This window comes from Hyperolius riggenbachi, chromosome 10 (assembly GCF_040937935.1).
Source record: "Hyperolius riggenbachi isolate aHypRig1 chromosome 10, aHypRig1.pri, whole genome shotgun sequence".
NCBI lineage: Eukaryota > Metazoa > Chordata > Amphibia > Anura > Hyperoliidae > Hyperolius > Hyperolius riggenbachi.
Genome location: NC_090655.1, coordinates 270,217,050 through 270,232,191, shown reverse-complemented (window position 1 = coordinate 270,232,191; position 15,142 = coordinate 270,217,050). Strand labels below are relative to the sequence as shown.

At 45.7% G+C, this 15,142-nt stretch overlaps 2 protein-coding genes and 1 long non-coding RNA gene across 4 annotated transcripts in view; all 3 read left to right on the top strand.

Moving 5' to 3' along the window:
* The window catches only part of LOC137535392 (zinc finger protein 665-like), a 976,927-nt gene that overhangs the window by 278,613 nt on the left and 683,172 nt on the right, over nucleotides 1–15,142 (top strand). The window lies entirely within an intron of this gene.
* LOC137535443 (uncharacterized) lies at nucleotides 86–917 on the top strand. The gene is made up of 3 exons (XR_011024403.1): nucleotides 86–158; nucleotides 279–413; nucleotides 840–917. It is a non-coding gene; the product is annotated as an uncharacterized lncRNA (long non-coding RNA).
* Nucleotides 1,565–3,706, top strand: LOC137535861 (zinc finger protein OZF-like). The gene is made up of 2 exons (XM_068257743.1): nucleotides 1,565–1,760; nucleotides 2,872–3,706. Exons 1-2 carry the CDS (start codon nucleotides 1,565–1,567, stop codon nucleotides 3,681–3,683), a joined length of 1,008 nt encoding a protein of 335 aa, XP_068113844.1. The 3' UTR covers nucleotides 3,684–3,706.

Here is a 15,142-nt window from a genome sequence, read left to right as displayed (position 1 = left end):
ATAACCTAGATGATCCTCCCTTTATTATCTATCAAAAGGCAGCTGCATCCTGTACAGATCACATGACCACATCACAGAGGATGGACGAGGACCAGAGTCACGTGACCGAGAGGATATTCAACCTCACCCTGGAGATCATCTATCTGCTGACCGGAGAGGTGAGGAGGATTCTGGGAGATCACATGACATCACTCTTATCTCTATTAATAAAACACACCTGAAGAGATGAGGAGGATTCTGGGAGGTCAAGTGACATTATTGTTGGTCTTTCTCTGCAGAGTTTTCCTCCAGTGAAGTCTGGTGATCATGTGACCATCATGGTGCCCCCACCTCACTCCCTGATACCTGAGGGCCACAACAAGCAGAAGATTCTAGAGGTTATCAGGAAGATGATGGAGCTGCTGACAGGAGAGGTGAGTGGTACTGAAAATTATGGGACATTATCCAGTAACAGCAAGGGGTGTGGCTGGGTGTTAACTGCACAAAAAACAAGAAAAGAAAAAAGTGCTTAAAGTACTGTGTAGATATGGTGTAGGGCCTTATTCCAGAGAGGTCTCATCTCCTGAAGTGGCTGTGCTTGGATAACAGCTTGAAGTTGCGTTTGCTCCATTTAGTAGCCAGGGACCAGGCTCTCAGGCTGTAGCTGTGGAGGTTTCCTCACGGCAGCATACGATAAGGACAGCCCGGGATGATGGGTAAAGGAAGTAGCTTTTTATTACCGGACAATATTTCAAAGAGGTCCTCCCTCCATTCCATCAGGTCTTCTAGTTGGTGACTGTATCCTTGTGTGACAGGTTCCTATGAGATGTCAGGGTGTTACCGTCTATTTCTTCATGCAGGAGTGGCAGTATATAGAAGGACACCAGGACCTCTACAAGGACACCATGATGGAGAATCAGCCGCCCCTCACATCACCGGGTAAGAGGAGACTTTCATTTCTCGTAAAGGAAAGAACAGTATGGAGGGTCCTACCAGATCCTCCCAATCATCTGATGTATTCAGCTAATGTAATCAGTCAGTGTGTGTGTTTCCTGCAGATGTATTCAGTAACAGAAACCCACCAGAAAGATGTACAGGTCCTCTTTATTCATTTGTTTGTCCACAGGAAGATCCCACCATCTCCCACCATTATCAGGTAGGTGGAAGTGATGGTCATCCGAGACACCAAACTATGTGACATTTTTCCTTCTTAATATCCTGTCTTCACTTTTTTTTTAAATGATCTCTCATTTTGTGAACTTAGGATGGAGAACTAATACATGTAAGTGCTGTGGTTAAAGAGGAAGAAGAAGAGACATATGTGAGGAGTGATCAGCAGTCTATGGAGGAGGGTGACATGATGGGGACCATTAAAGAGGAAGAAGATGAGACGTATGTGAGGGGTGATCAGCAGTCTATGGAGGAAGGTGACATGATGAGGGCAAGTAAAGAGGAAGAAGAAGAGACGTATGTGAGGAGTGATCAGCAGTCTATTGAGGGGGGTGACATGATGAGGGCAATTAAAGAGGAAGAAGAAGAGACATATGTGAGGAGTGATCAGCAGTCTATGGAGGAGGCTGGCATGATGAGGACAATTAAAGAGGAAGAAGAAGAGACATATGTGAGGAGTGATCGGCAGTCTATGGAGAAAGGAGACATGATGAGGTCAATTAAAAAGGAAGAACAAGAGACATATGAGAGAAGTGATCTGCAGTATATGGAAGAGGGTGACATGATTAAGACAAGTAAAGAGGAGGACAGTGTTACAGAGGGCAGAACAGGTGAGTAATCAGCAGTAAATTATAGAATACATGTGTGTCTGTATTGCTGTTATGACTGAATCGCTGCTCATAGACTGGCCATATTCTGGGCTATGCTATGTACTCATTTCACCATCTAACACTATTATTCAGGTTTGTATTTGGTGACAGCTTACTAACAATAACAGTACAGTGGGAGGGGAGACTGAAGTGACAAGTAGCTATAATATCCCTTTAATAAACAACTATGCCAAGTGCAATCATGCTAAACAAGTTTTCCCATTCACAAGAGCCGGAAGCTGCCCCCATACTGCATGAATTCCAAGCAGGGAGTGAGCAGTGAAATGACAGATCTGGCAAGGGTGGTAATTACCACAGCACACAGTGGGGGGACTGGTGGTATTTGGGGCATTTCTGTCTGATCACAGTGTGGCTCACATCAACAGCAACACAAATGTGAGCAGTAATATGGAAGCCATGTGTATACTGGCTGCACAGCTATATGGAAGCCATGTGTATACTGGCTGCACAGCTACTAGAATAATGCATTATTTATAAAATTATAAGCTACATAAAATTTGCATGCAAGTCAAAGTTATTATCATGTGATTGGCCACCTGTAATGAGCCGGGCGTTGGAGTTGTAGTCGGAGCAGTTTTGGGTACCCGGAGTCGGTGGCTTCACAAATGGAGGAGTCGGAGTTGAATGTTTTTTGTGCCCACTCCATAGCCCTGCAAGTTTTGTAGAGTTGGAGTAGTTTTGGGTACTTGGAATCAGAGGTTTCATAAACTGAGTAGTCAGATGATTTTGTACTGACTCCACAGCCCTGGTAATGAGCCCAACTTTCGGCATTTCTCTGTCAGGCTGATAACTAGGGATGGTCAGTGACATGCCAATATGAGATGGTGCAAATTGTATGCTAATTATATTCAAAGCTATGTAGTTGCTGCATCTGCTCCATTTCTAATCTGCATAACCTTTGCATTAACTTGGAATTATCAGCAGCTCCTTGACCATCCTAATGATAATTGTTCCCCTCAGAATTATCTAACAGGAAGTGATGTTTCTCTATTTGCAGCGCAAAGTCCCGGCATCAGGAACCTCTCAGATACTTGTCTATCTGTATCTACAGAATGTACAATGGATGATGATGTCATTGGACAAGAGTCTCCTGCTGATATCCTGGTTAGTCGAAATATTCACCCTCACCTGTCTATCCCTGAAGTGCCTCATACCCAGCACAGCTCTCCCCCTGTGGGAGGGTCTAATTCCTGTTTTACAAGTGGGAAATGTTTTGTGCAGAAATCAAACATTGTCCCACGTAAAAGATCTCACACTGTTGAGAGGCCTTATTCATGTGCTGTGTGTAGAAAACATTTTGTTCGGAAATCAGAGCTTGTTAGACACATGAGAGCTCACACTGGGGAGAAACCCTATGCATGTGGGAAATGTTTTGGATATAAAGCATCACTTGTCTTACATGAGAAAGCTCACATGGGAAAGAAGCCCTATTCATGTGCTGAATGTGGGAAAAATTTGGGGCGTAAAGGAAACCTTGTCACACACATGAGATGTCACACTGGTGAGAAGCCTTATTCATGTGCTGAATGTGGGAAAAATTTGGGGAGTAAAGGAAACCTTGTCACACACATGAGATGTCACACTGGTGAGAAGCCTTATTCATGTGCTGAGTGTGGGAAAAATTTTGGATGTAAAGGATACCTTGTCTCACACATGAGATATCACACTAGTGAGAAGCCTTTTTCGTGTGCTGAGTGTGGGAAATGTTTTGTTCAGCAATCATTGCTTGTTTCACATATGAGATCCCACACTAATGAGAAGCCCTATCCATGTGCTGAGTGTGGGAAATGTTTTGTTCAGCAATCATTGCTTGTTTCACATATGAGATCCCACACTGGTGAGAAGCCCTATTCATGTGCTTAGTGGCACTTTTAATGCATGAGAGATTCACTCGGGAAAGAAACCTGGCACGATGGAAACTTCTATAGCCAGACGAAAGGATGCGCCATGGGGGCAAGCTATGCCCCAAGCCTAGCAAATTTGTTTATGGGCAAATGGGAACAATCATTGATGGAGACAGAGAACCCACCTAGATTGTGGCGGCGCTTCATTGAGGATTTGTTCTTTATATGGAGAGGAGGAAAAATAGGACTAGATAAGTTCCTTGTGCATCTCAATAACAATGACCTAAATATTTCCCTCACTATGGAAAGCAGCCCTGACACGATGCATTTTCTGGACTTGGAGATTATGAGGGTGGGAAACATGATGGGCACGAAAAGTTTTTTCAAGGACACTGACAGAAATGGCTATATTGCAAGCGACAGTTGCCATCACCCGGCCTGGATTAGGGGAATTTCCAGGGGCCAATTCCTAAGAATGAGAAGGAATTGCACGAATATTCAGGATTATTATGAACAGGCAGAAACCCTAAAAGGAAGATTTTTGGAAAAGGGATATGGTGGTATTGAATTGGAGGATGAGATCAGGAGGATCAGTGCCCTTGACAGACTCACTTTACTGGGTAATAGGGAAGTGGAGGACAAAAAAAGGTGAGTTTGATATAGCCTTCATTACGGGGTTCAGTACCCAGTATAGAGAACTGCAAAATATCATCAGGAAACACTGGGGGATATTGGAAACAGATATAACACTCAGAAATATCATCCCAAATAAACCCAAATTCATTTATAGAAGGGCCCAAAATCTTAAACAAATCCTTGCTCCCAGTTGTGTTGAACCTAAGAAGCCCCCCAAAATGCAGGGCTGGCAAACAGCCGTTTTTTTCCCATGTAGGGGGTGTAAAGCTTGTAGGGAAGCTAAGGGAGTAAAGACTGACAGGGTTACCTCGTTCAGCAATGGAAGGAGTTTTAAAATTCAAGAATTCATTACATGTAATGACAAATTTGTAGTCTACCTGGCCTGGTGCAAATGCGGATGGCAGTACATTGGGAGAACCACAAGAACATTAAAAGAAAGGATGGGTGAACATGTCCGTAACATCACAAAAGGTTACCCTAACCACAGTCTATCGGCTCATTTTGGGAGGGAACATGACTGTAACCCCAGGGAATTGTCGTTTTGTGCCCTCCAAAAGATTGTGCCCCACTGGAGGGGAAGTAACAGGGTGAAAAAGGTATCACAGGAGGAAACAAAGTGGATCCAAAAGATGGGGACCTTAAGACCAGAGGGGCTCAATATAGATATTGATTTGGTGTGTTTCTTGGGGGAGTAGGGGTGTGATATGTGTGTATGCACCTGATGCTACCCCGGGTACGCCTAGTCATGGGGGGGGGCTTGTCCCCAATGGTTTTTTACCCTCCCAGGTCTCGTAGTTATTTGTACTTGTAGTATATGATGCAGGGGGCAGGCGCCCTTATTACATTGTGTTGGGTTTTCATCTTGAAATCAGGTTGCCTCAACATAACCCAACCTAGGGGAAAGAGGGGGTCAATGTGCCATGCAGTAGAGGGGTGGGGAGTGGGGGTCACTAAAGGGTTAATGGTGCTCTTCCAATACGGGCAGCCTGATGGGGAGATGAAGGCCCACGCAGAATATAGTGAAGTGGCACTGAGGCCACAAGGTGGGCAGTCTGGCTATTTTCATGTGGGAAGCTCACACTGGTAATACATTTAGGCAATGCTGTCTTTGGATATGTAAGGGCTAATATGATGCTAATATAACTGTTTACTGTATTTTATATGATGGGGAGTGAGGGGCGGTATTTTTATGGGCAGATTGTATGAAAGTATGAGTTAACAACCATAACTGCAAAGGCAGCTATTGATATTAGACCTGTGTTAGGTGTTTTCTTAGAAAATGTGGATATATGGCTGCTATATGTGTAAGGCTTTTGCCCTACTGATGGCGGAACTAGCGGGCTGCGGAGGGGAGGCGGACATATTGTGACGTGATATGGAGGAGGAGATACTTAAGGGAAGCTAAGCGCATCAGACTCTGTGCCCCTGATGAGTCATTTATGAGGAAATCGATTGGGCGGAGTCTGATGCGGAAGGACTGTTAGCGTCTACCAGCGGTGGCGAGGCGGCGAGCACGGAAGGTCGTATCACCCACCGAGCGCGCGGCGGAGGTGAGAGGGACCACACGCACACCCGGAGCCTGCCAGCCCTGGCCATCAATACGGGGGAGAGCCCGTTTAAACAAATTACTCTAAGCGAACTTTTTAAAGAGGAGCATGTGAGTGCAATCTGTTTTTTACTAATAAATCTTTTAAAGCAATACTGCACTATATGAGGCTTTTTATTGAGGTTAACCAAGAGGAAAGTCGGATTAAAGGGAGGATCGTGTCATTATTTGGTGCCAGAGAGGTGGGGGACGACCCGGGAACGGTCCCGATGTGTATATAGACCATTGGTTGGTCTGCATCTTGCGGTGAGTGGCACAAAAAGGGTGTTGGTGGTGGCCTCCATACATCTGAAGATTTGCAATCCGAGTTGATGAAGAATCTGTTATGTTAACTTCATTGATGGACTTTTAATGTTTTATTGATATGTATACAGTTACTGAGCCTTGAAACAAATACCGTGAGCGCCACCTCTTGATGAATTTTGATATATTGGTACAGAGGAGGCGAACTGGTGATACTCTTGAGACACAATTGTAGGAAGAACACACTTGCTGTGAGCGCAAACCTCTTGTTGATTATTTATGTGCTGAGTGTGGGAAACGTTTTGTTCAGAAATCAGAGCTTGTTAGATGCGAGATCTCACACTGGAGGGAAGTCCTTTTCATGTGCTGAGTGTGGGAAATGTTTTGAACATAAAGCCAATCTTTTCACACATAAGAGTTCTCACACCAGTAAGAAACCATATGTACTGAGCGTGGGAAAGGTTTATCAGAGCTTGTTTCACATAATATATCTCACACTGGAGAGGTTGCAGAAATTGTGTGGCTCCACGAAAAACAAAGGAAATGAAAATACGCAAAAAAAAAAATGTATATATTACGGATCAAATATCTACTAACACAATTTTTGGGCTGGAGGTGAGATGCAGGAATTCTGGGGTGGAGAGGGGGACAGGGTATTGTTATATGTGTTACAGTCACTGCTATAGACACCCCAATGCCTCAGTGCTGCACCCCACATGTAAATTAGAAGATGATTGGATACAGGTGTTTGGGCTGGAGGTGAGATGCAGGAATTCTGGGGTGGAGAGGGGGACAGATTATTGTTATATGTGTTACAATCATTGCTATAGACACCCCAATGCCTCAGTGCTGCACCCCACATGTAGATTAGGAGATGATTGGATACAGGTGTTTGGGCTGGAGGTGAGATACAGGAATTCTGGGGTGGAGAGGGGGACAGGTTATTGTTATATGTGTTACAATCACTGCTATAGACACCCCAATGCCTCAGTGCTGCACCCCATATGTAAATTAGGAGATGATTGGATACAGTTGTTGGGGCTGGAGATGAGATACAGGAATTCTGGGGTGGAGAGGAGGACAGATTATTGTTATATGTGTTACAGTCACTGTTATAGACACCCCAATGCCTCAGTGCTGCACCCCAAATGTAAATTAGGAGGTGATTGGATACAGGTGTTGGCGTTGAGGTGAGATACAGGAATTCTGGGGTGGAGAGGGGGACAGGTTATAGTTATATGTGTTACAATCACTGCTATAGACACCCCAATGCCTCAGTGCTGCGCCCCAAATGTAAATTAGGAGATGATTGGATACAGGTGTTTGGGCTGGAGGTGAGATACAGGAATTCTGGGGTGGAGAGGGGGACAGGTTATTGTTATATGTGTTACAGTCACTGCTATAGACACCCCAATGCCTCAGTGCTGCGCCCCAAATGTAAATTAGAAGCAGATAATTGGATACAGGTGTTTGGGCTGGAGGTGAGATGCAGGAATTCTGGGGTGGAGAGGGGGACAGGTTATTGTTATATGTGTTACAATCACTGCTATAGACACCCCAATGCCTCAGCGTTGTACCCCAAATGTAAATTAGGAGATGATTGGATACAGGTGTTTGGGCTGGAGGTGAGATACAGGAATTCTGGGGTGGAGAGGGGGACAGGTTATTGTTATATGTGTTCCAATCACTGCTATAGACACCCCAATGCCTCAGTGCTGCACCCCATATGTAAATTAGGAGATGATTGGATACAGGTGTTGGGGCTGGAGATGAGATACAGGAATTCTGGGGTGGAGAGGAGGACAGATTATTGTTATATGTGTTACAGTCACTGTTATAGACACCCCAATGCCTCAGTGCTGCACCCCAAATGTAAATTAGGAGGTGATTGGATACAGGTGTTGGCGTTGAGGTGAGATACAGGAATTCTGGGGTGGAGAGAGGGACAGGTTATAGTTATATGTGTTACAATCACTGCTATAGACACCCCAATGCCTCAGTGCTGCACCCCACATGTAAATTAGGAGATGATTGGATACAGGTGTTTGGGCTGGAGGTGAGATACAGGAATTCTGGGATGGAGTGGGGGACAGGTTATTGTTATATGTGTTACAATCACTGCTATAGACACCCCAATGCCTCAGTGCTGCACCCCACATGTAAATTAGGAGATGATTGGATACAGGTGTTTGGGCTGGAGGTGAGATACAGGAATTCTGGGGTGGAGAGGGGACAGGTTATTGTTATATGTGTTACAGTCACTGCTATAGACACCCCAATGCCTCAGTGCTGCACCCCAAATGTAAATTAGGAGATGATTGGATACAGATGTTTGGGCTGGAGGTGAGATACAGGAATTCTGGGGTGGAGAGGGGGACAGGTTATTGTTATATGTGTTACAGTCACTGCTATAGACACCCCAATGCCTCAGTGCTGCGCCCCAAATGTAAATTAGAAGCAGATAATTGGATACAGGTGTTTGGGCTGGAGGTGAGATGCAGGAATTCTGGGGTGGAGAGGGGGACAGGTTATTGTTATATGTGTTACAATCACTGCTATAGACACCCCAATGCCTCAGCGTTGTACCCCAAATGTAAATTAGGAGATGATTGGATACAGGTGTTTGGGCTGGAGATGAGATACAGGAATTCTGGGGTGGAGAGGGGGACAGGTTATTGTTATATGTGTTACAGTCACTGCTATAGACACCCCAATGCCTCAGTGCTGCACCCCAAATGTAAATTAGAAGCAGATAATTGGATACAGGTGTTTGGGCTGGAGGTGAGATGCAGGAATTCTGGGGTGGAGAGGGGGACAGGTTATTGTTATATGTGTTACAGTCACTGCTATAGACACCCCAATGCCTCAGTGCTGCACCCCAAATGTAAATTAGGAGATGATTGGATACAGGTGTTTGGGCTGGAGATGAGATACAGGAATTCTGGGGTGGAGAGGGGGACAGGTTATTGTTATATGTGTTACAGTCACTGCTATAGACACCCCAATGCCTCAGTGCTGCACCCCAAATGTAAATTAGAAGCAGATAATTGGATACAGGTGTTTGGGCTGGAGGTGAGATGCAGGAATTCTGGGGTGGAGAGGGGGACAGGTTATTGTTATATGTGTTACAATCACTGCTATAGACACCCCAATGCCTCAGCGCTGTACCCCAAATGTAAATTAGGAGATAATTGGATACAGGTGATTCTGGGGTGGAGAGGGGGACAGGTTATTGTTATATGTGTTACAATCACTGCTGTAGACAAATGTGGGAAGCTGTTGCTGAAAACGATTCTGTGTTATGTAAAAAAATAGATCCTATTAGACTGGAAATCTGATGCATCTCCAAGTGTCTCTCCTGTGAGTAAAGCTGCTAATAAAGTTATTGTATATTGTTCCCACAGTGTGACGTGTTTTGTTCCTCTGCATGGAATGTAAGATGTACTATTAAATGCATCAGTCACTTTCACTGTAATAAATAAATTGCATTGTTAGAATGTGTTTTATTAAAATATTTTTCAAGCACAGGTAAGAAAGTTGAACATTCATCTGCATATATGGTTATATTATCAGTAATATCATGTAAGCGTAAGCACAACAAGTGAACTGAAGTCTGGAAGAATTAGGGCTCAGCCACACTAGAAGCGCTTTTCTGAGAGCTTTGGGATTGATTAGCACTTTTTAAAAATCGCTCTTATTCACTTTCATTAAAATCAGGTAAAAATCGCCACAATTTTTCGCGTACGCGATTGCAGCGATTTTTACATGATGTTAATGAAAGTGAATGAGAGCGATTTTTTAAAAAGCGCTCAAAGTACAAATCAATCGCAAAGCGCTCAGAAAAGCGCTTATAGTGTGGCTGAACCCTTACACCCAGGGTGGGATTTACATCCCAGGAGCCTATAGGCACAGATGTCCTGGCACCTTACACTTCACCCTCCATGAACCTACAAACTCCTTCCGAACCGCATCGCAAGTGTGCTGCCTGTCCCAGCTGTCACTTCTACATGTTAATTCTCTTGCCCGTCATAGGAAGCTACTGATGCCCTTTTGTATTAGCTAACCAGAAGTACCCTTAATATTAAGTAGCTAGATGTGCCCTTGACTGAAGGGAGATCTGGCCAGTGGAATGCCGAGAGCTGGGTGGGTAACCTCTCATTTAGGCTGCTTTCACAGTGGGACGTTAAAGTCCCACGTTAGAGCAGCCTGTAACGCAGCCCAACTCACAGTAATGAAATATCAATGGGCTGCTCACAGTGCCTACGTTGTGTTTGAGTATAACGCAGCACGTTAAATGAAAGTGCAGCATGCTGTGCGTTATACTCGTATTTGGCTGCGTTACACTGTTTGCACATGCTCAGTAATGTTTGTTTGTTTTTTTTAAAAAAATGTGCAGCATGCTCCGTTTTCGTTCGATCCGTGTGCGTCAAAAAGTACGCATCGCGAGACGCACAACGCAGTTCAATGTAACGTCCAACTTCAAAGCTAACGTGTTGCATTAGGGGCACATTATGCGACGTTAACGTCGCATCAGACGCAACGTCTTAGTGTGAAAGAGCCCTTACACTTTCATCAGGACTCTGTATAGGGAGGGAGCCGCCTTTCCATCATCAGGGGCCTGTAGGCATGTGCCTACAGTGCCTTTATGGTAAATCCAGCCCTGATTACACCAGAAAAAGAGGGTGATAGCGGAGTATTAGGAGCTAGTAAACTGACTTGATACAATGAGGGAGTATAAACAGAATAACTATGCTGTGTCACCCCGAGAGTAACATTTCTTTCAGAAAAGTAACAGCTGTGTTGATGGGCAGTACGGTGGCGTAGTAGTTAGCACTCTTGCCTTGCAGTTCAGGATCCCTTGTTCCAATCTGCGGGCACTATCTGCAAGTATATCTGTCTTTCTGCAAGGAGAACGCCAGCGCATACCACTAAGGCTGCATCTGAAATGACCACCAGCTCAGTGTGTAGCACCTATATAGACTTTCTGCACACTTCGCATTCAATTCAGATGCAAATCATATGCAAATCAGCTACTACTTATCATGCAAACAGGAAACTCAGGAGGAGGGGCTGGGAGCAGCTAACCTGACAGGTTACATAGTTACAAAGTTAAGGAAAGGTGGGGGGGAAAGGCTGCGCATCCCTAAACACATGTTGCAATTGAATGGTTAATCGCACAGGCATACACCGCCTCTGCCAGACTGAAAAATGCATGCCCTGCATCCAAGACAAGTGCTAACATTTATTAAACTAGGAGGTACTTTAGCTTCCAATATGGTTTGCATGCAAAGTATATTATACTAGACACTTGCGCCACGGTGAGGCAGACCTCCGGGCAAGTGACCTAACCTAAATTTAAAACCTCGGGAGCAGCTATGCAAAAAAAATGTGTAACTTACATTTGGTAGAGCAGCAAGGAGAACGCCAGCGCATACCACTAAGGCTGCATCTGAAATGACCACCAGCTCAGTGTGTAGCACCTATATAGACTTTCTGCACACTTCACATTCAATTCAGATGCAAATCATATGCAAATCAGCTACTACTTATCATGCAAACAGGAAACTCAGGAGAAGGGGCTGGGAGCAGCTAACCTGGCAGTTACATAGTTACAAAGTTAAGGAAAGGTGGGGGGGAAAGGCTGCGCATCCCTAAACATATGTTGCAATTGAATGGTTAATCGCACTGGTAAACACCGCCTCTGCGGTTAGCTGCTCCCAGCCCCTCCTCCTGAGTTTCCTGTTTGCATGATAAGTAGTAGCTGATTTGCATATGATTTGCATCTGAATTGAATGCGAAGTGTGCAGAAAGTCTATATAGGTGCTACACACTGAGCTGGTGGTCATTTCAGATGCAGCCTTAGTGGTATGCGCTGGCGTTCTCCTTGCTGCTCTACCAAATTCAACACACACAAGCAATAGAACACAGCAGTACATGCATCCAGCTACATTTAAAGTGGTCAGCAGGTGCTCGTCAGCCAATCAGGATGCACTGTCATACACCCTTTACCTGCCATACCACATCTAGCAGCCATTAGCATTCAGGTGGGAGGCTTCAGTTGGACGCCATCGCAAGATTGCTCCACTAGCAGGACCGCCCCGTGCAGGCATCCCTCCCACAGGGGTCCCTCCCTAACCGCTCACCTGTCCGCCATGTCCTAGAGCTGAAAGAAAACGGAGGCAGTGTTGGTGGGTTTTCTGGATGTGAGAGGTCCAGAGCCTGGGTGTGAGAGGTCCAGGCCCACCTGCACTCCCCTCCAGGTATCTCATGTTGGCCTTGGGGCCCCGGCCAGTGAGAGAGGTCCGGGGCCCCTGGCCATCGTGTGAACCAATAGTGTGTTTTTAAACGTTTTCTTTCAGCTCTAGGACATGGCGGACAGGTGAACAGTTAGGGAGGAACCCCTGTGGGAGGGATGCCTGCACGGGGCGGTCCTGCTAGTGGCGCAATCTTGCGATGGCGTCCAACTGAAGCCTCCCACCTGAATGCTAATGGCTGCTAGATGTGGTATGGCAGGTAAAGGGTGTATGACAGTGCATCCTGATTGGCTGATGAGCACCTGCTGACCACTTTAAATGTAGCTGGATGCATGTACTGCTGTGTTCTATTGCTTGTGTGTGTTGAATTTAGCATTCAGTATGGAGGCAGTGTTGGTGGGTTTTCTGGATGTGAGAGGTCCAGAGCCTGGGTGTGAGAGGTCCAGGCCCACCTGCACTCCCCTCCAGGTATCTCATGTTGGCCTTGGGGCCCCGGCCAGTGAGAGAAGTCCGGGGCCCCTGGCCATCGTGTGAACCAATCGTGTGTTTTTAAACGTTTTCTTTCAGCTCTAGGACATGGCGGACAGGTGAGCGGTTAGGGAGGGACCCCTGTGGGAGGGATGCCTGCACGGGGCGGTCCTGCTAGTGGCGCAATCTTGCGATGGCGTCCAACTGAAGCCTCCCACCTGAATGCTAATGGCTGCTAGATGTGGTATGGCAGGTAAAGGGTGTATGACAGTGCATCCTGATTGGCTGACGAGCACCTGCTGACCACTTTAAATGTAGCTGGATGCATGTACTGCTGTGTTCTATTGCTTGCGTGTGTTGAATTTAGCATTCAGTATGGAGGCAGTGTTGGTGGGTTTTTTGGATGTGAGAGGTCCAGAGCCTGGGTGTGAGAGGTCCAGGCCCACCAGCACTCCCCTCCAGGTATCTCATGTTGGCCTTGGGGCCCCGGCCAGTGAGAGAGGTCCGGGGCCCCTGGCCATCGTGTGAACCAATTGTGTGTTTTTAAACGTTTTCTTTCAGCTCTAGGACATGGCGGACAGGTGAGCGGTTAGGGAGGGACCCCTGTGGGAGGGATGCCTGCACGGGGCGGTCCTGCTAGTGGCACAATCTTGCGATGGCGTCCAACTGAAGCCTCCCACCTGAATGCTAATGGCTGCTAGATGTGGTATGGCAGGTAAAGGGTGTATGACAGTGCATCCTGATTGGCTGACGTGCACCTGCTGACCACTTTAAATGTAGCTGGATGCATGTACTGCTGTGTTCTATTGCTTGTGTGTGTTGAATTTAGCATTCAGTATGGAGGCAGTGTTGGTGGGTTTTCTGGATGTGAGAGGTCCAGAGCCTGGGTGTGAGAGGTCCAGGCCCACCTGCACTCCCCTCCAGGTATCTCATGTTGGCCTTGGGGCCCCGGCCAGTGAGAGAGGTCCGGGGCCCCTGGCCATCGTGTGAACCAATCGTGTGTTTTTAAACGTGCTCTACCAAATGTAAGTTACACATTTTTTTTTGCATAGCTGCTCCCGAGGTTTTAAATTTAGGTTAGGTCACTTGCCCGGAGGTCTGCCTCACCGTGGCGCAAGTGTCTAGTATAATATACTTTGCATGCAAACCATATTGGAAGCTAAAGTACCTCCTAGTTTAATAAATGTTAGCACTTGTCTTGGATGCAGGGCATGCATTTTTCAGTCTGGCAGAGGCGGTGTATGCCTGTGCGATTAACCATTCAATTGCAACATGTGTTTAGGGATGCGCAGCCTTTCCCCCCCACCTTTCCTTAACTTTGTAACTATGTAACTGTCAGGTTAGCTGCTCCCAGCCCCTCCTCCTGAGTTTCCTGTTTGCATGATAAGTAGTAGCTGATTTGCATATGATTTGCATCTGAATTGAATGCGAAGTGTGCAGAAAGTCTATATAGGTGCTACACACTGAGCTGGTGGTCATTTCAGATGCAGCCTTAGTGGTATGCGCTGGCGTTCTCCTCGCTGTTCTACCAAATGTAAGTTACACATTTTTTTTGCATAGCTGCTCCCGAGGTTTTAAATTTAGGTTAGGTCACTTGCCAGGAGGTCTGCCTCACCGTGGCGCAAGTGTCTAGTATAATATACTTTGCATGCAAACCATATTTGGAAGCTAAAGTACCTCCTAGTTTAATAAATGTTAGCACTTGTCTTGGATGCAGGGCATGCATTTTTCAGTCTGGCAGAGGCGGTGTATGCCTGTGCGATTAACCATTCAATTGCAGCATGTGTTTAGGGATGCGCAGCCTTTCCCCCCCACCTTTCCTTATATCTGTCTTTCTCCCTACAGCCCCAGGTGCAATCATTCCCACAAGCAATTAAAGGACAAATGTAGTGAGAAGACTATGGGGGCTGCCATACTGATTTTCTTTTATCCACTTCCATGGTTTGGGACAGTATATCTACAGGGGTTGGACCAAATAATGGAAACGCCTAACATTTTGGCATCATAATCTTTGTTTTAAGCAATCAAAACTTGACATATATTAATTGTTTTTGTTTATTATTTTTGTCATTTGATATGTTTAAGTAAAATAATTGTTGTTTTTTTTTTACAGATATTTAAACCAAAGTTGGTTATAATTTATAAAAATGGCAGATCTCTGACTTTCAAAGAGGCCAAATTGTTGGTGCTCGTATGGCAGGCGCTACTGTAACAGAAACTGCCCGAATGCTTGGCATTTCAAGAGGTACTGTCTCAAAAGTAATGACTGCC